At 43.0% G+C, this 25,098-nt stretch overlaps 2 protein-coding genes across 5 annotated transcripts in view; one reads left to right on the top strand and one right to left on the bottom strand.

Moving 5' to 3' along the window:
* The window catches only part of hvcn1 (hydrogen voltage-gated channel 1), a 25,204-nt gene extending 17,525 nt beyond the window's left edge, over positions 1–7,679 (top strand). For both annotated transcript variants that reach the window (XM_080465212.1, XM_080465211.1), the window contains exons 4-6: positions 2,720–2,951; positions 3,025–3,137; positions 7,146–7,679. In XM_080465212.1, the coding sequence (XP_080321338.1) occupies positions 2,720–2,951; positions 3,025–3,137; positions 7,146–7,202 (402 nt within the window). In that variant the 3' untranslated portion in view covers positions 7,203–7,679. The remainder of the gene's footprint in view (positions 1–2,719; positions 2,952–3,024; positions 3,138–7,145) is intronic.
* Positions 7,658–25,098, bottom strand: LOC308110715 (tectonic-1-like; the record flags this gene model as incomplete). Of its 3 annotated transcripts, none has more annotated exons than XM_080465205.1 (14): positions 24,755–25,098; positions 24,251–24,371; positions 23,252–23,385; positions 22,953–23,101; positions 20,614–20,716; positions 14,028–14,140; positions 13,657–13,677; positions 12,666–12,800; positions 10,697–10,822; positions 10,521–10,609; positions 9,511–9,648; positions 9,288–9,441; positions 8,102–8,233; positions 7,658–7,865 (listed from the first exon to the last, which is right to left on the bottom strand). In XM_080465205.1, exons 1-14 carry the CDS (start codon positions 25,071–25,073, stop codon positions 7,719–7,721), a joined length of 1,881 nt encoding a protein of 626 aa, XP_080321331.1. In that variant the 5' UTR covers positions 25,074–25,098. The 3 variants fall into 3 exon arrangements, with proteins under 3 accessions (XP_080321331.1, XP_080321333.1, XP_080321332.1); XM_080465206.1 differs by having other exon boundaries at positions 7,719–7,859; XM_080465207.1 differs by lacking the exon at positions 12,666–12,800.

The following is a 25,098-nucleotide window of genomic DNA, read 5'->3' as shown; positions in this document are numbered from 1 at the left end:
CTAGGTCAAGTTATCATTGTGGCAAGGCCGGTCAGTGTGTTTCCATGTCCTGTTTGGCCCCACAGTAAATGTAATAATAATGATAATAATGGCTTGGATTTATCTAGCGCTTTTTTCACACTGACTCCCAGCGCGTACAGAGACCATCATTCATTCACACCAGTCCTACCAGTGATGCTAAGCTACGTTGTAGCCACAGCTGCCCTGGGGCTGCTGACAGAGGCCTGGCTGCCATTTTGCACCAACCAACATTCATGCACCATTCATACCCATTCATACCAGGCAATGTGGGTAAAGTGCCTCGCCCAAGGACACAACGACAGTGACTGTTTGATAGAGTGGGATTCAAATCGCCAACCCTCCAGTCATTGGACGACCAACTCTACCACCGAGACACCGCTGGATATCTACCACCCAACGTTAGAAAGAAAGAGAAAACACATTCACCCAGTTCTCATTCACGCGAGTGTTACCCAACACTTGAATTCTTTAACGTCCAGGACAAAGTTTTTTTCTTCCTGTAGTCTTCTTACAGTGACTCTGGCCTATTCAGTCGTAAGGACACGTATGACACAATATTTTTTAGTCTGGAATAAGCTTGTATTTGCTTTTACTGCACCTTTAACAGTGCAACCTTATCTACCTCCTCTTAGTAAGGGTAAATATGACTCGATATTTTAGTCTGGAATAACCTCGTATTCACTTTTACCGCACTGTGCAACCTTACTAAGCCTATGGACGGATATCCGACACTGTCCCTTCCATGCGAGAGGATCTTTCACACAAAGAGAACTCACTCACTCTCAGTTGATCCTGGATCTGTCTCCGTTCGTTAACTGTTGTTCAGATTCCGTCACCTTCTCACTTCTAGTGGAAACCGGCCTACAACAATTCGGTTGGAGGACTTCTCTTTAGAAAAGGCCAGACTGGCCTTTTCCCTGTGCACGTTTCAGTGCCGATCCTGGTGGTAAGAGGAATGTTGTCAGGAGAATTTCCAACAAAAAAACCTCAGGGAGACCGAATACACAAGAATCACACTGAGAGTGATTTAAATAAAGATTAAGACAATTTTATTACATTATTCTTGCAAGAAGAGACATAGTACAGTGTCATAGTCCAACCTCTGCATGATTGTCCAGGAGTTTGTCTAATTCTGAAGTCAGACAGCGCTTTCTTAAAGGGGACATATCATGCTAAATCCACTTTTTTAGCCCTTAAATGCATTTTGTTGTATATTTAGAGTGTTTAGAAGTACAGAAAAGTTCAAAGTAGTCTCTTCAGGTGCTCCGTTGATATCTTTATATTCTGTTTTGGTCATATTTTGCGATCGGTTTCGATTTTTCTATTCTCTATTACGTTTTTTGAACAATGACGTCACAGTATTCTCAGCGGAACTGCCAAATTAGGACATCGACATTTCGAGCAATCCGCCATTTTTGTTTCTCGCTGCGATTTTGTAGTCCAACCTAAGGGTGCCGAAGTTACGAGAGGATAAGTGGAAATGTTCGGTTGTTGGATGTAGTAACCCACAAGCTTCGTTACACCGTCTCCCAGCATCAGAACCTTTTCGAAGTGCCTGGTTGAGTTTTATTTTTCACAGAAATGTACCCACATCTGTGGGTAAGGTCATTTTTGTGTGCGCGAAGCACTTTAAGGACGACTGCTTCAGCAACCTCCGCCAGTATAAAGAAGGATTTGCCGAAAGACTTCGTCTGATTGAGCGGTCAGTTCCTTCTATCTATGGAGACGACGAACAGAGCACTTCGGTAAGCTGTATATAACGCTAAAAAGTGTGATGATAAGACGTCCCTGTCATTGTTTTGTTAGCATTAGCAGTTGCACCGTCTTCATATGTTAGCGCTGTGTGCTCGTTTTAGATTATAATGTAACTTCTGTGTTAAATAGTCGTTGTAATACAGGCAGTATTGTAGTAGTGGGCATGGATGGAGAAGTTAGTGTAAATATAGTAAGACACCATTGCGTTACATCCATATGAAGACGTTGTTCTGTAGGTGCATCATCGTCATTTTCATCTCGCTCCGCCGGGTCCGACTCTGGCTCCAACATGTATGGCTGGATGGACAAATCTTCCGTTGTTGACATTTTGTAAATAATGTGTGAATATAAAGTTTCTGCGCCGCTAGATAATTGTATCTGTTCTATCAAACTACAAAGATGGCCGAACAGGGTGAAGTTGAACCGAGTGTCACCTCTGCAACCTGGAGAGGAGGAGGGGTATGAAGTGTCTCATTTGCATTTGAAGAGACCGCCCCAAAACGAGTTGCTCTCAGAAGCACATCAGAAAAGGGGTAGAAAAGGGGCCTGTGGAGCTATAATAATGAGGAATTCAGACCCAAGCATTGCAGTTCCGCGTTGTATAGACCACAACTGTATGATTTATATGTAAAAAGGAAGGATTTAAAAGCATGATATGTCTCCTTTAAAGGCTGAATTGTTTTGAGACTGCATTGAAGGACACCAAAAGCAGCACAGAGGTTCCAAAAGTGCTGACACAGGTCATCCTTGAACAAAGACTGCAAATTACTCCTCATTCTTTATGAGACAAAACAAGATTTCTCTAACAGATTCTCTACCTGGTATGCTACATCGGAGGGGCCATTACCAGTTATTCCAGAGGCATGTGGGTTCGGACCCCTTCCCTCCCTCTCTCTCTCCAGGTTAGTCCGACACCCTGCTGACTGCTGCTTGTCTCCTTCAGGTGTTTCACTACCTAAGCCTGGCTCTGCTCACCTTCTTCATGGTGGAGCTGGGTGGGAAGCTGTTTGCCTACCGTCTGGAGTTCTTCCAGCACAAGTTCGAGGTGTTTGACGGTCTGGTGGTGGTGGTCTCCTTCGTGCTGGATGTGGTCTTCATCTTCCACGAGGATGCCTTTGACGGGATGGGGCTGCTCATCCTGCTGCGACTCTGGAGGGTGGCCCGGATCATCAACGGTCAGTGAGGTGCTGGCCGCTCAGGGTAGACGACTACCCAGAACCCCTCTGACCCGGTGTGACCTCTCCGCAGGGATCCTGGTGTCGGTGAAGACCCGAGCAGACCAGAAGGTCCACAAGCTGAAGGAGAGCTATGACCACCTGGTGGCTCGAGTCACCGAGCTGCAGGAGCGCAGCGACAAGCTGGTGTGTGTGTGTGTGTGTGTGTGTGTGTGTGTGTGTGTGTGTGTGTGTGTGTGTGTGTGTGTGTGTGTGTGTGTGTGTGTGTGTGTGTGTGTGTGTGTGTGTGTGTGTGTGTGTGTGTGTGTGTGTGTGTGTGTGTGTGTGTGTGTGTGTGTGTGTGTGAGAACTTAGCTGTTTTCAAAAAGTAACATTCCCAGTAGCTCCAAGCACCGTTGTCATGTAAACGGAGCCCAGAAACAGCACTGGAATGTTCTGGTTTCACTTCAAAACATTGATGTGGAAACGGTGCTTCAATCACATCCAGGACTTGTGTTCCTCCTCTCTATGCTGGTCTGGACCAGAAATGATTTTTAGGGACCGAGCCCGAAAGGCCAGGTCATAGGAATGTCGTAGAGATCAAACCAAAACTAATTTAATCGTCGTCGTTTTCAATTAGCCTTTCAAAATGAGATTTTCACCCAAAAAAAGCCCTCATGCAAACGCTATCTCCTCTGAGAGCGACTATCGTATCGGCTTCAAAACACAATTACGTGACAGAGGAGATGCTTCTGCTTAAAAATTCTGTTCTACATTTTGACTAGTCGAGCGGTTTCGTTTTAAATAGCCGTCAAAGTTCCAAACGCTGAATCCCGCTGCCTCCCTCCTCTCATTCAAATACAAGGGAAAAGCAAAATGTCTCCTCAAAACAGCCTTGACAGAACACCCTGAACAAATGGTGACTGTGGCTAAACCGTTACTCTAACAAAACGACCAGCTCAGAAGCACGACAAGAATCTGCCAAACAAGATGATGTCACACATGTGGGGAAAATTCCATAAAACATGACCTTTTTGACGAGAGAGAACAATGCTGTCATTTTTTTTCATCCCACGGTTTCAAGCAACATTCATCATTGAGTCAGATGGAGCAAAATCGTGCATCTGCGTTAAACTGCGCCTCCTCATGTCTAATGTTTACGTCTGACTGCTTCGAAACCCACACAGACTGAAAGACAGCACATTTTCCTCTCAAGAAATGATAATTTTATCAAAATATTTGCCCGAAAACCCACTTTGATTACATCACTAACTGCAGCTGCGTCCATCAGTGTTGAATTACGTAATACCATGTCAATCAAACTGACCACGTAACCTGCATGTCCTGACTTTACAAAAACCCAAACTCTTTCAAAATAAAAGTCCTTGTTTATTAGAAATTACACCAAAAACCTCAAAAATTGATATATACAGATTAGTTAGATTAGAGGTTAGTTGGCTTTCAATGTAAACCCCCTCACATTTTTCAAAATAAAAGTCCTTTTTTGTTGAAACCTTCAAAATGTATATAAACCTTCAAAAAGGACTGCCTGACACTGAGCCACTTTATAGCATATAAACCTCCTCAGCTGCACTGTTGTGATGGATTTCACTGTTGTGTTTGTCATTTGACATTTCATATTCTTAACTTATTCGCCTGTATATTTTGTAGCGCCATTATTTCTAGCCTGTATATTCTTTGTTTAATTCTATTTTTAAACGAGAGTGTGAGAGAAATGCCATTTCAGTTCTCTATGTGTGAACGCATGTAGCAGAACCGACGGTACAGTAAAACTTTACAGCGGGGGTGTAGTTCAAAGGCCACATACAGCTCAATTTCATTTTGAGTGGGCCAGACCAGTAAAATAGTGCCATAATGACTTTTAAATTTAAACTTAATTTTTTTTGTGGTGCAAAGTGTATGGTATGAAAATGTCAATATTTTCACAAAACCAAACAATTACTACATACTACAGTCATTGGCCAAAAGTTTTGAGAATGACACAAATATTACATTTTCACAGGGTCTGCTGCTGCAGGGTTTTTAGGTGCTTTTGTCAGATGTTTCTATGGTATACTGAAATATAATTACAAGCGTTTCATAAGTATCAAAAGCTTTTATTGACAATGACAGTGAGTTCATGCAACAAGTCATATTTGCCAGTGTTGACCCTTCTTTTTCAAGAACTCTGCAATTGTCCCTGGCATGCTGGCAATCAACTTCTGGACCAAAACCCGACTGATGGCAGTCCATTCCTGCTTTATCAATGCTTGGAGTTTGTCAGTATTTGGGGGTTTTTGATTGACCACCCGCCTGAGGATTGACCACAAGTTCTCAATGGGATTAAGATCTGGGGAGTTGCCTGGCCATGGACCCAAAATCTTTATGTTTTGTTCCCCGAGCCATTTAGTTTTACTTTTGCTTTCTGGCAAGGTGCTCCATCATGCTGGAAAAGGCATAGTTCATCACCAAACTGCTCTTGGATGGTTGGGAGACTTTGCTCTCGGAGGACGTTCTGGTACCATTCTTTATTCATGGCTGTGTTTCTAGGCAAGATTGTGAGAGAGCCCACCCCCTTGACCGAGAAGCGCCCCACATATGAATGGTCTCAGGATGCTTTACTGTTGACATGAGACAGGACTCATGGTAGCTTTTTCCAGATGCCCCAAACGATTGGAAAGGGGATTCATCAGAGAAAATGACTTTTACCCCAGGCCTCAGCAGTCCAATCCCTGTACCTTTTGCAGAATATCAGTCTGTCCCTGATGTTTTTTCTGGAGAGAAGTGATTTCTTTGCCACCCTTCTTGACACCAGGCCTTCCTCCAAAAGTCTTCGCCTCACTGTGCGTGCAGATGCGCTCACGCCTGCCTGCTGCCATTCCTGAGCAAACTGATGGTGGCCCGATCCCGCAGCTGAAACAACTTTAGGAGACGGTCCTGGCGCTTGCTGGAATTTCTTGGGCGCCCTGGAGCCTGTTTGGCAACAACTGAACCTCTCACCTTGAAGTTCTTGATAATCTGATAGATGGTTGACTGAGGTGCAATCTTACTAGCGGCTATAAACGTCCCCGTTAGGCCCTTTTGTGCAATGCAATGATGACTACACGTGTTTCCTTGCAGGTAACCATGGTTAACAGAAGAGGAGCAATGATGTCAAGCACCATCCTCCTTTTAAAGTGTCCAGTCTGTTATTCTAACTCAATCATGACCGATTGATCTCCAGCCTTGTCCTCATCAACACCCACACCTGTGTTAACGGAGGAATCATTGAAACGATGTTAGCTATTCCTTTTGTGGCAGGGCTGAAATGAAGTGGAAATTTTTTTTTTGGGGGGGGGGGGGAGTTCATTTTCATGGCAAAGAGGGACTTTGCAATTAATTGCAGTTGAGCTGATCACTCCTTTTAACATTCTGGAGTATATGCAAATTGCCATTATAAAAACTGAAGCAGCAGACTTTGTGAAAATGTAATATGTGTGTCATTTTCAAAACTTTTGGCCACGACTGTACACTAATACGGTGAAATGCCTATAGGAAGCTTCTCCTATAGCTGTTGCATCATGGGTGTATCAACTCATCAACTCACCCTGACACCATGGCTTTGAGCCGAATACTAGTTTGCGATCTTTCATGGCAGCATCCCTGATTTCTCAGCTCCGGCCTCAGTGTTGTGTCTGCTTGTCTTAAGAAATCTGTTAAAAAAGATCTTTTTAAAAATTTTATAAATATTTTTTTACAATTTTCTTGGTGTTTTGGTGGACCGGCCTGGAGCCTTTTGTGGGCCAATTTTGGCCCACAGGCCTCATGTTTGACACCCCTGGTTTACAGCATTATATGGAAGAAAACAGAAAGATATTTTGTTAAAGCTGGATTTTTTTAAAAATTAAGAGAATATTTTAGAACAAGATTTAATTATTCGCAATGGGGACATTTTTGAGCCTATAACATTCATAGGAAAAGTAAAATATGTTTTATATAATGAAGGCTTTTGCATCAATTTGTGGCTTTCTATTAAAAAAAAGCATGAGAATTCCTCCTGAGGCTGTGGTTCCAGTGGTAAAGTGGTGACTGTTAGTTTGATATCACGCTCTGTTTCTTTCAGTGCATGAACATGTTGATTTCAGTCAGGAGCGTTCTCTCTAAAGCTTTATTACCAACAGATGATGATGTTGAGTCTTTTCAGTATGTAATGTTTCTCTCTACGCTCTGTTTCAGGCACAAGAGAACCAGAAGCTGCAGGAGCTCCTGAAGAAGAACGGCATCCAGATTTAAACTCATCAGTCACTCACATCCTGCACATCTCCTTTTATTATTAATCCCATCTTCATGTAACAGGATGAACGTCTTTCTACTCTTGATCTCACTTCTCCAGTATCATTAACTTTACAGTGTTTGTTTCATATCAGTATCAGTAGATCCACGTGGAGATCCATCGTTTATGAAATACCTAAATGCTTCAGGATGTAACTCTGTTAAGCTGAGTCTGTGTTTCAGTAATTTGATGTTAATTGTTTATAAGCTCCAAGTTTTGTTTTTGTCAGAATGTGCTCCTGCTGCTTCTTGTACTGATTGTAAAGAGCGACTCGCTGTACCACCTTCTGGTACAAATAGGTATTACATGACATTTAATAGCTTGTGAAGATTTCTCTGATTAGTTTCAGGATTCAATCTAAGAATGCCACATATTGTACCTGGACTATAAAAACCAAAAAGGAAGTTCAGCTCATGAAATAAATAAGTTATTTTATTAAATCTTTGTACAAAACTGTCTTATTAACATTCCATGAATCAGACGAAGGGAAGGAAGAAGTCGTGGGGCAGTTTGGCGTCGATGGTGGGCATGGCTCTATACCCGGGCCGGGCGGAGGTAGACACAGGGATGAAAGACACGGAGCTGCTGATTGGCTGCATGCTGCCGCCTCCTGGTACCTGGACCTCAGGGAGGAAACACCCAGGATGAACTGCTGTTAATGCTTCATTCTTTTATTATGTATATGTGAATACAAAAGAGAGAATTTTAACAGTAAAACCTCCACATATCTTCACAGTATCAGATGGTGCTATAATCCTGATAATGTCTTGGGAGGTAATCACATTATTTCCAATGTAGCCAGACTTTCTCTGTTAAACGTTTTGAGGGACCACAGTGTTTCAGGGGTGGTGAGTCTTACCAGGCTGCTGCTGTTGGTCTGGATGACTTCGGTGATGCCGACAATCTGAGCTTGAGGATTGAGTAAAGATCCAAATTTGGTCCATCGGATTTCTAAATGTAGAGACACAGGGATGCTGCAGCTCGGCGAGTCCTGTGAAGACAAAAGATGCTGACATGTGCTTGTAGGATTACGCTTTAAAAGGTCCCATATTACACAGTTTTTCAACAATTTCACATCAGTGTCAGAGGTCCAACAACATTGTATTCATACTTCAGTCTTAAAGTCCCTCTAGTGACTCTACTGAGAACAGGCTATGTCTGTGTCTGTCCACGGCTACTCCAGGCCCATCTCGGGCAGACGAGCATTCTGGTGTTTCAGATTAAGTGGTTTCCCTGTTAACTGGTAACTCTTTAGCATCCCTTGTTGCTGCTAATAATAGATGTTAAAAACCCGACAGAAATCCGTAGACAGAATGCCGTTTAACAACTTTTATAATGAAGTGTTATACCTTCTGTGAGTCTTATTTTAATATATGCGGTTTCTAACAGCAACGATGGATGCTAAAGGAAGTTGGTCACCACTTAACAGGGAAACAAGTTCATCCAAAACACTGGTCCAATGCGCTAATGTTTACAGTGGATTTATCGCTGTGATTCGTATAAATGCTGTCCTTCAACCAGTTTGATCCAGAATCTGACACAGAAGAAGAGGCTCCTGAAGATGTGGAGTTAAAAACATTGTGTGTCTGAATATGTTTCTTAGTTTGGTCGTTTGTGTTGCTGCATTTACTACCAGGTAGCTAATGCTAGCTCCTGCTATCTGTCAGGCTAACTTACGGTTTTTCATAGTATACTGAATTCATTCAGTATATCAGTAATCTTTGTAAGTTTTCCTCTATCTGTGGGAGGGTCAAAGTGAGTATACACTACCAGAGGGAGTGAATGTGTGCCCATACAGGAGATTCAGAGATTTTCCCTGTATGACATCATGAAGGGAAAATGTCTGAATCTCCTGTATGAGCACACATTCACTAATAAGTGGAGCAAGTGAGGGAGATGACATTCTTTCTTCACTTCTGGAGCCTCATACACAGGCTGTGGGGACACTGATTACATTAGAAAGTCAATTTTGCCTGAAATGGGACCTTTAAAGCGATTCACCATCTCTTACCAGATCTTCAGAGTAAACTCTGGCCTGCACTCACCTCCATGATAAAGCTGCTCTTTATGGGGATCCAGTCCAGTGGATTTTCTAACGGAGAGTTTCCAAAAGAAGCCACATACTGGGGCGAGTTTGGTCCCCTCAGGACGTCCAGCAACAGCAGAGACACCAGCGAACAATTAGCAGCTTCCTCCAGTCTGCAGAGACACCAGACGTCAGGACGAGAGGAGACCAAGTGTGTTCTGCAGAGAGAGAGAGTTACCTGCCTCAACATGCAGCCAGACACAGAGTCCATGCCGAAGAGCAGAGGAGAGCGCTGAGGAGCGACCTGCAGACAGTCCTGGTCCTCAGAACTGCGCAGCACAGACAGAGTGTCTCCAGGGTTCAGGCTGCGGCTCATCCCTGTGGAGGAGCTGTTAAGGACGAGTCCTGCAGCTCAGACATCATCTTCACTAAACCACATCCACACGGATTTCAACTAGTAAAAAGACAAAAATCTAGTTTTATTTTTTCTATTCACGAGTTTGAGTCTCAAAATGCCAAATCTTTGTCAAAGATTATTGACTTCATTGTTCTGATTGACTATATCAATTTTATTTCTTTGGTTTGCTTTTATTCACTTTAATTCTCAACGAAATTGACTTTACTAAACCAATACTTACATCAGATCTTGAAATATTATCTTTTTTCATGTCAAAACACTTAATTTTAGGACTTTTTAGGGTAAGCAGCAAGACACCTGGATCACATGATTGTATTTATTTGATAAAAAATGATTTCATATGTGAAGATTAGTGTAGAAAATGCAATCTGTTGATTTTCATGTTCAAGCGACAACTCTTGTTTGTTCCCCAAATATCTTAGGGTATTTTTATAATACAATACAAGAATATCAAAGTTTTCAGTTTTATTGTTATTTAGTAATTTGTTTAGATTTTGTTAGTTATTTGACCCTTTCTTTGACTTTAATTACAAAACTTGTCTTTGTTCATTTTCATAATAAAAATAAAATAACTCTCAAACTAGGTTTAAGCTGACGATGACGACGATGATTATGTCAGTGTATTAAATTCTCATCAATATTTTCTATCATGTTTTGTTCCTATAGTATTTCATTTGTTGAATCAATCTCATCAACTCATAACTTCAAGATTTTCAATCTTAAGACTTTTGACATTTTCCATCATAACATTCTTTTCATGTTGGTGGGCATCTATAGACTCAGCTTGTCAGTGTTGTGAAAAGTAAATCCGCTGCCAGTGTGTGTAAAAGATATTCTGCAGTTTTAGTTCCCGACACCAGAGGCATTCCCACCACATAACCTGGATTACCACTGTAGCGGACCACCGCCTCTCCAACGTCCTCCTGTGAAAACACACACAACACGACTCACGTCCATCCTGCAATATATCTGATAGTAAATAAAGAACGGTGTGAGCTGTGCTTCAGTACCTGGAGGTACAAGACCTGGAAGTCCTGCTGCAGAGGTAGCAACGCTTCACTGACAAACCCCAGAACCAGCGACACGGAGGCCTTCACCAGCCTCCCTGCTGAGCTGTACCGGATCATATAGACCACCTGAGAGGACAGAGCCATCCAATGGGTCCAGCAGACAGAAACATAAGGACTACATCCACTTCAGGTAACTGTTAGAGAAATCTTGTTTTGTGTCATAAAGAACGATGTGTAATTTGCAGTCTGTGTTCATGGACCTGTGTCAGCACGGTTAGAACTTTTTTCAAATCGCTCTCAGTCTGATTGCCTGTGTATTCTGTCTCTCTGAGGTTTTTTACTCGGAAAATCTCCTCACAGTAACCATTTCTATCAGGTGAGAACCTCAACTCTACCTCCACCAGATGTTTTTACTTTCTGGCTCCAGAGTGAATTCAGTATCCAATGGTATTCAGTATAGGCTCTACAAGAATGCCCCTGGAACTCTGAAGTACCTGTGTAAACTGATGAAAGTTGCATGGCAGAAGGGAGTAATACCTAAAGCTTGGTGAAGAGCTAGAGGCATCCTGATCCCCAAAGAAAAACACTCCTCATGTATTGGTCAATTTTGCCAGATCAGCCTCCTGAATGTAGAAGGGAAGGTCTTCTTCTGCGTGCTCACCCAAAGGCTCTTTACATATCTACAAAGTAACAACTTATTGATACCTCAGCTCAAAAGGCTGGGATTCAAGGTTTCTCAGGATGTCTGGAGCATGCCAATATCATCTGGCACCAGATTCAAACAAAAAGAACAGTAGAAAACAACCGTCTGTACTATATACAAGTACTGCATTAATGATTTAAATGGAAGAATTAAATTCTTGTGCATACTAGAGATTTAATGACTAGTTTTAGACAAAAAATAAATTGTAGTATCATACATTAAATGATATTATTCAGTGACTAGAGTACCCCAATAAAAAGACACAAAACTGATGCATGAACTGATGTCACGGTAATAAATTAATATTACAACACAAACACTCTCACAAGAGAATTTCACCCTCAAAACAACTGGATGGAAAATATGAACTAAAAGAAGATCGGTGACAAAGTTTAGCCCAATTATTTCTGCTGTAATAAAGTGAAACTGAGTGATAAAAGTGCTGTGCCTGTCTATTTTTATTGTTCGATGAATTAATATTATATAATCTCAAGAAGTCACACTTACAAGTTGGGAATGGGAAGTGTTGCTTTTAGCCTGGTGGATGCGTTTTAATTCTTCATATTGTCAGAGAATAACAGCTCCTTCAGTCATCTGTAAACTGCGCTGCAGGATTTTACCGTGTGTGTGATTGGTCAGATGCTGCAAACTTTGCCTCTTTCATGTGAACGCGCACACGTAGCTCTGGGTTGAACCAGCAAGTTGATAACCTGCTTCGTAGTAACGGTTATCAGGATCGCGCGCATCTGGATAAGTCAACCCAGGAAACAGAGAGAGATCCTGGATATGTTTATCACAGTTCGTAGTGTAGGCCCCAGGGCTCAATTTAGGACTCTAAAATTATGTGATTACTGAGCTTTGTGGAGAAAAGACGAGTTACACCATGCAGGAATCATGGCGTGCGTCACGTGATCAGTGGGTCAGTGTGCCATGTGATCAGAGGGTCAGTGTGTCAGAGGGTCAGTGTGTCATGTGATCAGTGGGTCAGTGTGTCAGAGGGTCAGTGTGTCATGTGATCAGAGGGTCAGTGTGTCATGTGATCAGAGGGTCAGTGTGTCAGAGGGTCAGTGTGTCATGTGATCAGTGGGTCAGTGTGTCAGAGGGTCAGTGTGTCATGTGATCAGAGGGTCAGTGTGTCAGAGGGTCAGTGTGTCATGTGATCAGAGGGTCAGTGTGTCATGTGATCAGAGGGTCAGTGTGCCATGTGATCAGAGTGTCTGGAGTCTGTCTCTTCAGATGATGATGTGTTGGACTGGACGGACTGACCTTCAGCACCACATTAGCACAGAGTGTCGGCTCAGTGAGAGTGGGACTGAGAGTTTGTCTTCCGCTGACGTTCAGCTGCGTCTGAGTCGACTGAGTAGACTGCAGGACGACTGAAATCACCTCCAGGGGAACAACCTGACAGCAGTAAACACACACTCATTCGCCTTAGCTATTGTCTTTTACTTTCTCACACTGATCACACATTTAACTCTAAAATATAAAACTAATCTAATCAGCACTTTTCTTTGTCTTACCGATTTCATCAAAACTATCCAGAGAACACTTAATAATAACAACAACAATAATAATACATTTTATTTCTAATGAATTTTTCATTTAAAAATCTCAAAGTGTTACAAGTCATGTGATTGTACTTTTCAAAATCAATTACACTCAGTTTCAACATGCATGTGTTCTAATTCTGTTGGAATCATAATCTTGGTGTCTATATTCATGTTTTTCAGGTCAAGGAATCCAGTAATGCTACTTCCGACCAGTTTTGACAAGTCTAAGATTTTTACCATAAAGAGTCAATTTTCGCATGGCCCCATTCACATTATCTTTCAGGTAAAATTGTGATGTTGATAAATTTATACAACAAATACATGTGAATAAAGTAAAAGAATGTATTCTTAGCATAATTTTATTCTTTATCGCTCTTTTCTTATCACATCTTCCACTCAGTTTGTCTGCTTTGTGCTGCTGCGATCATCAGTTCCTTATTGCTGTGGACTGTGTGGTGTTGTCATGTTCCTGGTGTTTTCAGAGTAAACCTCAGCATGTCTGAGCCAACATGTAGCGCTGTGAGGAAAGCTACGAGGCGAAGTGTTGACATCAGCCTGTTCTCTGTATATCTCATTAGATCTCATGGTAACGCAGTGGCTTTAAAGACGTGTGAGTCTGGAGGCTTTACTAGACAGGACGAAATCCTTAAGGAAGTGTGACTCCTACATTGAAGATTAAATCAGTTATTAAAGAGTAAAACACTCACCGCTGCATCCTTGTTCTTCCCCTGTTGAGTAGAAAGATTTAGTTTAACATGTTCTAATTATCTGATGTTATTTGCAGGTACAGTATTCAATATCAAACATTTAAAGGTAAGCTAATTAAAGAAAACAGCACACACTCCAGTGATGTGTATGTGCCGTAATAAAGCTCTCAAAATAACCAGATAATCCTGTAAATCTGCATCTAATCTGCCTTCAGTCCAGTCTCAAAGATGGCAGATTCAATAGTTAAAACGCTGCCTACAAAGCAACAACTGCCAAATTAGTTGGACTGAAGAGCAGCAGGGGGTCTGACACACAAAACTGTTGAATTTCACAGACTGTCACACTGTGCTGGAGCGTACGATGGACTCACAGCCAGCAGCTGGATGTTAACGTATGTGTCCATGCTGAGCGCAGGCAGAGAACTGCAGTCCTGATCTAGGACCAGCCGTCGAGAACAGTGGCTGCTCTGGTTCATCAGGAACGCTGTGGACACAAACAACAACACGTCGTCAACAACAACCAACAACACACTGAGGCTTACACGAATGTTAAACATGTTATCATACAAAACTTGTCCTGCCGGCAGCCAGTCAGAAGTGTATTATGAGGAAGTGGTTGAAATTATGACATCTGTCCCTCCAGTTAGAAAAAGAAAATGTTTACAACAGTTGACTGTAAAAGTGATGAGACTTCATTGGAGAAGTGGCTTGGTGCGAGTCAACCTGAGGCGTGTACTACAAAGCTGGATTTTCTCTTATCGAGATAACTTCAAGGATTAACCCTGAGTTTTCCGTACTTCGACGCTCGCTTACTTCTCACCAGGATAAATCTCCGTAGTAACTGACGCTGAAAGTCCGACCTGCTCCGGAGCAGGTTATGTTCTCGATAAGAGGTCAGAGCTCCGCCTCCTGACCAATAACAGCTCTTGGAAAATGACCTGCCTATTCTTAAATGATGGTGATTGGTGGGCAGGTTCAGGGCTGAACTGCAGCGGAGAGGAGATGAGAAAGTAATTGAGAGCGATCTTTTTGACATGATAAAATAAATCCTGGTCACTGAGGCCCTGAAAGATGTGTTTGTGCTTCACTTATAAGTCTGTTTCGCTCGATGGGGTTGATCTCTAATGAGGTTAATGATCACACCTGACAGAACTGCAGAAACATGAATTTATGGAACACAGAACTGCTCGTTCCGTCGCGGTGATGAATTAATATTCCAACACAAAACACTGTCACGAGAGAAACTCAGCCTCTAAACAACTGGATGGAAAATACAAACTAAATGAAGAGCAGTGAGAAAGTTTAGCCCGACACGCCGCTGCTGTAATAAAGTGAAACTGAGTGATCACAGTGCCGTGCTGTCCGTTTATATCGCTGATAAATTAATATTGTATAATCTGATGAAGTCGCACATTAACAAGTCAGGAATGTTTTGCTTTGGATGCGGCAGCAGTGTTGCTTTTTTAGCCAGGAGGATGTGTTTTAATTCTTCATTTTATCAGAGAAAAACAGCTCCTTCAGTCATCTGTAAATGTTTCCATTTGTGTGATTGGTCAGACGCTGCAAACTCTGCATCTTTCATGTGAACCCACACACGTAGGTCTGGGTTGAACCAGAGAGTTGATAACCTGCTTCGTAGAAACGGTGATCAGGATCGCGCATGTCTGGATAAGTCAACCCAGGAAACAGAGAGATCCTGGATATGTTGATCAGGGTTCGTAGTGCAGGCCACAGCTAATCGACATGATGATCTGAGGATCTAATGAGGTGCGCTCCCTTTTTCTGTTTTTTATTTATTTTCTTCATCATTTTGTTGTTTTGTTCCGATTAATAACGAATATAATTTGTTTTAAAAGGAAAACCTGGAAAGGCAAAATGGACAAAATCAGCTGGACTTTTTACAACTCTGCTTCCTTATGTCCTTCAGTAACAAAGAAGGTATATTTTGGATGTGAAAAATAGTCAGAAAGCTGCAAAATATCTCCCAATTAGTTTTGATCTTTCATAATTTCCCGGACATGGTTAGAGTTATCTGACTGATGATGTGTTGTTGCAATAGGGATCGTGTTATTAACAAGTAAACTAGACCATATATGTGTGAAAAAGTTTATTCTAAATGTGCTAATTCTGTTTCTTCTTTGTTACATTTAAATATTTTACTACAGCATGAAGAGTACCTAACATTGTTTTGGGTTTGCTGCTTCCATTTCTCATACAGAATAATTATATTGAATAAAAAGTCCTTCCAGGAAAATGTTATGTTGTGAAAATAATAATTAAAACAACTCCAGAAAAAAAACGCAGTTTTTAAACATTTCTACGTTTTCTGACTAATCGGCTCCTGACTGATTGTCATATTTCAAGAAGAATCATTGAATACACGGGTTTCAAAGTTTTAAAAATAGTTTGGCCAATCAGATATTAGACCTTGTATTGTGTTGAAATCACAAAGAACACATCAGCTGCATTTTTTATATACCAATGTTAAGAAAAGTAAACACTATTTGTAATTTTTCCACCAGAAGAAAACACTCTGAATATTAGCTTGTGGCATTAGCATAAGAGTGAATGAACCATATTTTCTCCAAGAAAATTGAAGTTGCTCATATTAGATTCAGTTGAACAAAAAAAAAATGATATAAGAAAAACTCATGTTGATTCACATTAAAACTACGCTGTAATAATTTAGAGAAGTATGCAGTCTTTTTTATTTTTATGCAAAGTTTTTTGAATGAAATAAAAAAGGAGTTACATGCTAAAGAGACTGACTGGATTACCAAGATGAGGATCACTGTGTCTCAAAAACAAAGCTTGATTTATTCTGATTGGACTGGAACCTCAAGATTCAGGGGATGGTTCTCTCATTAGCTTATTTGACTTTGCGTGTCAAAAGCTCAAATAAGACGTTGGACCAACTAGTTACTCTTCTTCAGACACACTCTTATCGTTTCACATGTTCAAGTATGTGGAAACGTTGGACGTCAGCTGCAAACTCCAAACTTTCCCATGGCTAACTGTGTTTTACTTCAAGTTTTTCATCACAGTTTTAAAGAGAACAAAATGCCAAACACAGCTTGAAAGGTTTAAAATTGAAACAATTGGCCAAAATCCAACAGAAATGTCAACATGGGATTGGAACTAAACACTGAAACCAGCTGGTCAGTAGAAGGTGCCGGGATCCCCCCCCCCCCCCAGTAGAAGCAAGAGGAATGTTTTTGGTTTTTTTTAAACATAAAATGTATGAATAAACTGTAATACTGTCAAAATTTGTTTATGTCAACAAACTAACAATGAGCCCTGAACTGTAGTCTTCAATAAAAGAGAGGATTTCTCGCTCTCTAGTAGTGTGTGTGTGTGTGTGTGTGTGTGTGTGTGTGTGTGTGTGTGTGTGTGTGTGTGTGTGTGTGTGTGTGTGTGTGTGTGTGTGTGTGGGTGTGGGTGTGTGTGTGTGCAACCTGGGACAATGAGGAAAGCCACCCTGAGGAGGCGGGGCTTAGTAGCAATCTCACCAATTACTGATTAACACCGGAGTGACTGACAGAAAATTTAACTAAACGGCATCATTTCATGTCCGAGACTGCTCAGTGATTGGCTTAAAGTCAGCTCTGGTTTGTTCTCGCTTGACTCTACAAGATGTTGAGACGAAGCGGTGAGTCTGTGATTATTAACAGTCACATCTCTTCTAATTTACGGTTTGAAGGAAGAAATTTGGCTGAAAAGCTGCAGGTCAGGTTCAACTTTCTCCAGTATAGTTATTTTTTTTGAGGTTTCTTTCAAAGCATTTGATGTATTGATGTGTTGTTTGAAAATATACCTGGTATGCTTTTTGTTTTCTCTAAACTCAGACTATCATTTTAAGTAAACCAGCCCCAAAACACAATTTACTTTCTAAAAGGGACTTAATGAAGCATCTGCTTGTATTTGTTTACAAGTATGTTAATTAAAGAGTCTTAATAAGTGCATTGGTTGTTTTTTAGAATGTCTTTATTGTCATTGTACAACGAAATTGTAAGGTGCAGTCCTCCTAAAAGTAAATAAAATAAATAAATTATAAAAGAAGGGTTAGGGTTAGGGTTCAATATAAACAAAGTGCACAATATAAATAAATAAATAGATCATCAATCAGGGTTAGGGTTAGATCATCAATCAGTGTAAAAGAAACCAAAAAAAAAAACAGTCTCATAAAAGAGAAGACAACCCAGTCAAACCTTAAATGCAATAATGGCATTTGTCTTCGCTTTTAATGGCCTGTAACGTCTGCCAGAAGGCAACGATTTAAAAAGTGCAAATCCGGGATGAGTTGGGTCCTTGAGTAAGTGCTATGCTTTGCTGAGGCAGTGAGAACTGTAAAGATCCTCCAGGGATGGAAGGGGGTAGCTGGTGATCTTCTGGCCTGTGGTGATGATTTTCAAGAGCGGTTTCCTGTTTACTGCTGTGCAGCTGAAAAACCACACACTGACACAGTATGTAAGGATGCTCTGTATGGAGCATTTATAAAAGGAACAGGAACTAACAGTTCCTGTCTGAGGTCGTTGTTTCTCAGTATCCTCAGAAAGTACTCTGCTGTGCCTTATTGATGATGGCTGTGGTGTTGGCACTCCAGGTCAGGTCATCCTCTATGTGTACGCCCAGGAATCGGCAGCTGGAGACCCTCTCCACACAGTCCCTGCCGATGAACAGGGGCGGAGTATCTGTTTTCCTTTGTTTTGTTGATGTTCAGGATCAGGTTGTTCTCCATGCACCACGCAGACAGCCTCTCCACCTCGTCCCGGTATGGGGACCCAGCACGGTGGTATCATCAGCGAACTTTATAATGCTGTTGCTTGGATGTGTTGAGGTGCAGTCATGCGTTTAAAAGGTGTAAAGTAGGGGGCTCAGCACACAGCCCTGGGGGGAGCCAGTACTGTGACTGATGATTGAGGAGACATGGGGGCCCACTCTCACCCTCTGAGAACGGTCTGTCAAAAAGTCTTTGATCCATCGGCAGACAAAGTCAGATATTCCCAGATCGTACAGTTTTGACACCAATTTGTTCGGAAGGATTGTATTAAAGCAGAGCTGAAGTCCACAAAGAACAAGCGTGTGTAGGTCCCCTGAAGTTCCAGGTGGGCCAGAGCAGTGTGGAGGACTGTTGTTATGGCGTCCTGTGTGGACCTGTTAGCTGTGTATGCGAACTGAAAACCAGGCTGTAGGATGGAGGTGACGTGTGTTCGGACCAGTTTCTGAAAACATTCGGTGATAATTGGTGTTCATGCTACCAGGCGATAGTCATTTAGGCTGCTGATGGTAATTTCGTTTGGGAGGGGGACAAGTCTTTAAGCACCTGTCCAGAGACAACGTTGGGGCCTGCGGCTTTCCTTGGCTTCACCGTGCCCAGTATGCGCCTCACCTGGTGGTCCTCCATCATGAATAGACTGCTGCTGTGTGCTGGTGGATGTAATGAGGACATCTTTTGTGCCAGCACCTCAAAACGAGCGAAGAAGTTATTCAAGCCCTCTGCTTGTGAGGCACTGCCATCATCCACTGACAGGTTGGTGGGTCTATAGTTCGTGATGTATTGGACCCATCGCCACACCTGCCCGGAGTCGTCGTTCTTAAAGCAGTCCTCTACCCTCCTTTGATATGCAGCCTTTGCCACTCCGATTCCCCTCCTAAGGTTGGATCTGGCGGTGTTGTAGAGCTCCCTGTCCCCAGACCCAAAGGCAGTGTTCCTCTCCCTGAACAGGCACTGTACCTCTTTAGTCAACCACGGCTTCTTATTTGGATAAACCTTGATGTACCTGTCCACAGTGGTGATGTCCATACAGAACTTTATGTAATCCAGTACTGCTGTGGTATGTTACTCCAGGTCCTGATGTTCAAACACCTGATACACCTTCAGGCCAGGTCTTAATGGTTCTGGATGTGGTGGGAGCGCTTCTCCTGAGGGGGATGTATGCCGGTATTAAGAGCAAGGACGAGTGGTCTGACTGGCCCAAATGTGGTAATGTCCTAGCCCTAAAGCCCTGCTTGATGTTAGAATAGAACCTGTTCAGTGTGTTCTCTCCCCTTACAGCACATTTAACATGGCTTCAGGTTGCATATTCTGTTGACTGCGAACGGTGTCGTGTAACAGACCGAGGGCTTGGTTAGCATTAGCATCTGGGGGAATGTACACAGCCGTAATGAAGACAGCAGAGAACTCTCGAAGCAAGAAAAAGGGCCTGCATGTCACAATCATGTACTCCAGGTTCGGCGAACAGTGGCTGCTCAGTCTTAAGAGTCAGTGCACCAGCTGTTGTTTATCTATAAACACAGTCCTCCCCCTCTGCTCTTACCGGAGTTTGCAGTTCTGTCCCAACGGTGTAGCATGCGGCCTGCTAGCTCGATATCTGCGTCTCTAATAGTAGATTAGATAGATTTCTATGAAGATCAGCGCGCAGCAGTTCTCCACTGTGTTGTTAGTGGAAACCTGTAGCCTCAGTTCGTCCATTTTGTTTGCGAGGGATCCTGTATTAGCGAGGAAAACACTAGGAAGTGGTGGTTTGTGTGGGCTCCTGCGTAGCCTCGCTACCGCCCCAGCTCTGCATCTCCGCTTCCTCCTCTTCTTGCTGCGCCGCTTAGGTCTCCTCTCTGGTGGGATGATAATCCACGGAGTGCCGGGGCTCCTGGCGATGTCTGCCGGGATGTTATGGCAGCGAATAAACTCAGCTGTAACTATCCCCTCACAGTGTAATCCTATTTCCAGGAGGTTGCGCTGTCTGTAGACTTTGTATGTATACCCAAGCACACATAGCTCACTCACACACAGCCACACAAAACAAGGCACTTAGCGGCGGAGCAACCAGCCGCAGCGTCCACTATTCGCTTGCTGTTTCAAAGAACTATAATGTTTCATTGCACAGGGGGCAGGGATAATAATGAAAAGCCCCACCTAAGAACTATATCACCAGTCTCTACTGCCTGAAACGTTGTTACCTGCAGGACTGTTGTCCACACAGTGAGCCGTGAGGCCAGGAGCTGGAAGAACAAACATCCCCCTCTGTCCATCGAGTCCTGCTGTCTGCATCATGTCCCTGAGCTGAAAACACACAGTCAACATACAATCAACAGGCTTGGACATTCATACATATGGAAACATTTTTCAGTCGTAGTTCTCCCTTGCAAGACAAAGCAGAAGAGATCGCAACAAAACATGTTTGTGACAGAGAGGTGATTAAGCCCCTGATAGGAATCAGGTGTGCTGCCTCTCCTCTCTGCCCATAAAAGAGGAGCCGCCAGACACACGGGGTGACAGGCGGGAGACACAGGCTGAAAACTGGCTCCCCATCAAGCCCACAGAGTGCGGAGGAGCGCCCTGGCCGAGAAGACAGCGCAGGAGGCGTGCGCTAGTCTGCTGCTGGATTTCACCCGGCTGCAGCGGGAGGAGAACCAGGAGCTGATGGCTGCGCTCCTGCAGAAGAAAGAGAGACAGGGTGCGCTGCTGTCCCGGTGGGGGAACGTGTCGGAGGACAGTTCGGGCCCCCCACTGGTCGAGCCGTCCCTTGCCCCAGAAGGGGAGAAGTGGCGGGTGCCAAGTGCAGCGCGGCTGATCCCAGCTCCGCGGAGGAGGGTGCTCCTATGCTTCCTAGGCCAGAACGACGGTAGCGAACAAACAGACCCTCTCCGGGGGAAGAATAGGTGGGCAGGTCCAGTCCCGGCTCCGCGGACAAAGGAGGGGCCTCGACTGGACAGTGCAGAGGTGGTCCCCACAAACAGCAGCAGCGGCGGGGACTGTGACGGCCGAGTCCTGGAGGGCCGAGTCCTGGAGGGCGGCGTCCAGCCGGTTGGCAGAGGTGACTGCCCGGACCACGCGGGCGGTGGCCAGACCAGGCCTTTGGTGGCCCACACCTGGCGGGCGGCAGCAGCGAGACCGGCGGCCCAGCCCAGACCAGGCCGGCGGCAGCCCAGACCAGGGGGACGAAGATGGCAGAAGGGGTGTTGGGGAGGAGGAGCAGGCTTGGGCCCCACAGCTTGATCCATCCCTTCCCCTGAGGGACCCTGTGGCGGCGGGGCTGCCCCTGTAGCCGGCCTCCTGAGCTGCCTCCCAACGGTTAGGCCGTGGGCCTAAATCTGGTGATGGGGTATGTGACAGAGAGGTGATTAAGCCCCTGATGCGAATCAGGTGTGCTGCCTCACCTCTCTGCCCATAAAGGAGGAGCCGCCCAGAGACACGAGTGACAGGTGGGAGTTAACACGCAGACACACAGAAAAGCCTGAAAGAGAACGTAGTGTCTGAGAGTGTGTATTTTGAGTTTTGGTTCCATTTTAAATTAATAAATGATTTTGGTGGCATGAACGACTGCTACAATGTTATATTGTTGTCATGCAGGCTGCAATGTGCTTCTGGTCAATAACAAACATCAAATGCTGCACGCAGTCTCATGTAGCACAGCATGGTGAGGCCCGACACTTATTTTCACTACAGTATAGACTAGTTGTCTGGCCAGCTGGTCAATTTCTATTAAGAAATTACATATATCACAATATAGTGGTGTATACCATCTGTGACCAGTAGATGTCACTGTATGACAGCAGAAAGCTGGTACAGTCTCACAGAAAATACATTAGTGTTTAGCCCCATTTCAGGACCATATCCTTTTATTCCTGCACTTTTTGTGCGGTGGAAACAAGGCTTTTGACTGACAGAGACATAAAAATGTCTCCAGGAAGAAAAATGTGCACAGCAGAATTTGAAATAGAACTAGAAAACAGAAAAACTTCAGAGCTCTTCATGATTAATCTGGGAACACACAGAGTAGATGAGATAGATGGTGATTGCAGCTAAGTTCACCTGAGGAGTACAAAACAGTTTTCAGGGAGCTTGTTTTCACGCAGACAGTTGTGATTAATATGTGTGTTTGTCTTGTCCACAACAACAACAAAACTGTCAATTCTATTACTTTATATAATGAAACTTATTGCTCTGATATCTTCCACACCAGTGAGTTTCTGACCTTTTTTTTTTTTTTAACATAGATTGCCTCTATGAAGGCTGTGGACATACTGATCTCCTCTGATTTGGCTAACTATTACAGTAAAGCCAAACGCTGCTGGACACACCCTTAATGAGAATTTTACAAGCTCTGCTCCAGGTTCTATCAGCTTTGTGTAAATCAAATGTTGACAGCGTCACACTCTGCAAAGGTAATACAGTCTGAGCCTTGAAATCTGAACTAAAAGCAGTTTTGTTGTCATTACAGTGATAATAATGAAAGCAGTGAAACAAATCGCTGGGTTACTAGTCTCAGAAGGAGGAGAATCAGCTCGTAACTCACCTGGTACCCAGTTGAAGCATGTGAATCAGAGTGTGATTCCTGATCTCTGCTCTCTGAGCCAAACATGAAGCTGGTGAACTGCTGAAAGAGCCACTCAAAGTTTCTGTCAGTCGGGAGAGCCGGTGAGGGGTGAGACAATCCATCAAAACCTGAGTCATCAAACAATATTCTGATTAAGAGTTTTATATTCTTTACAGTTTTAGATACATCATCCAGATCACTTCCACTTCATTTAAATCTGTAGCAGAGCAGTTGTTGGATGAACTGCCTCTCTGACACAGGATGTCTGATCCACTCACGGTTTTGGGACTGGATACACAGAATATCACTGCTGCTGTGCGTTCGGATAGACGACTGCAGCTCCAAGTGTCCCTCCACTGTGCTCTTTAAGGAGTAGTGCGCCACATCATGGCTGCACAGCTGCTGGCTGCCACTGCACAGTGAAGGCAGATGGAGAATTAGCCAGCTCGCATATGTACATGGAGACAAAATGAACAGAGGACATTTAATACTGGAATTCAATTAGTCACTGATATGTGAATGATAATACATCATTCAATCATATGAGCCTCTATACAACAAGTCTGAGGATCAGGGTGCTGATCATTATATCTTGTAAAGTTTACCCCGAATAAAGGCAAAAACTAGTGACAGTAACAGAGTTTAATACAATGTGGATGTAAAAATGTACTATTACTGACACCAATGCTGAATTACGTGCATGTTTAATGTATGGAGAGAAATATATAAAAACTCTAAAAAGCCAAAATAATCAATCAAAATATTCTTAAAAAGCCAGTGATTCCTTGATGATTCCTTAACTGTATAAATTCAACACTAACTCCACTCTTTTTTTTTAATAAACTATATTGTCTTCATTTTTAAGGTTCCTTGTGCTTTGCGGCTCCAGATAAATTGTATTTAGTCATAAGAATACAGGTCTTATTGATTTTTATTGCTGTTATTTGAAGCGTTTTATATTGTTGCCTTAGCTTGTAATGTTTTTTGCACTTTGAGATATAAAGTTTGTAAAGTGCAATACAAACAAAATGCCTTATTATTATTATTATTATTATTATTATTATGTGATCGATCAAGGTTAAACACAGTCGAGTCCAATTTCTTATTTTGTCAACAAAAGACAGAAAATCATAGACAATGCAGTTTTTTTACTAAGTGTGTTTTTTCACTTCAGACATTTAAATTAATCAAACGTTTTCAAATACTCAAAATTTTGCACCTAAAGTGGAAAGTTATTGCTGATGTGTGTCCACTAAATGACTCTGATGTTGACTCACCTAACAGTCTGAATGGAGCAGCCAGAGAACAGAGACCAATCCTCACTGCTACACTCTCTGTCACAGCAGCAGTTGATGTCACACACACCTCTGAGAGCATCACAGGGGCAATATCTGTCAACTGACACACACACACACACACACGAAAGAGAAATTTTCAATCTTATGTTGACAACTTAAAAAAAGAAGAAACAACAGTTGTATTTATGAACCGAAATGAGGCTGAGAATCTGATCTCTTGTCAAGACTGATTGAGAAGTTTAAAACTGGAACTATTGAGAGTTTACAGCTTGTACAAGACTAATCTGCTAAAATATAATCTCATACAAAGAAGAAGAGAACTGTTTAGCAGTATAGCATTAGATGCTTTTTCATTTAAATTTATAAAAAACAAAAAATGTAGTTGTTGACAAATCATAAAACATCTGCAGTTAGTAAAAGCAAGGACGGACGCTGAAGGAAGTCGGTCACTATTCAAGAAGGAAACACCGGGCAGCAGGTTACCTCCGGGGACCCGGGGCGGAAAGCGGCCAGACACGGGCAGAGGCAGCGAGGGCAGGACCGGTTCCTCCGTGGTGCTGACCGGCAGCTCCCTGGTGCTGCTGGCGGCGGTGGGGTCACTCGGGATCGGGGTGGTCCACTCAAACTGTGTGGGTGTACCACCGTCTGTTACGTTGACGGTTATGTTCTGGTCATCGGTAGTACTTATCCTGTCACTCGTTGTAGTTTGGATTGACGCGACAGCAGCAAAAAAGAGAATTAAAGTCAAAGACAAACCGAGAATTTTAGAAATATGAAAACACACTACAACACGGAGCGCCATCTTTGTTTCATCGTTGCCATGCTTC

This window comes from Lipophrys pholis, assembly GCF_963383615.2.
Source record: "Lipophrys pholis genome assembly, chromosome: 6".
In the NCBI taxonomy this organism is placed as follows: Eukaryota; Metazoa; Chordata; class Actinopteri; order Blenniiformes; family Blenniidae; genus Lipophrys; species Lipophrys pholis.
The sequence above is the reverse complement of the archived record's forward strand: the minus strand, read 5'-3'. Positions and strand labels throughout refer to the sequence as shown.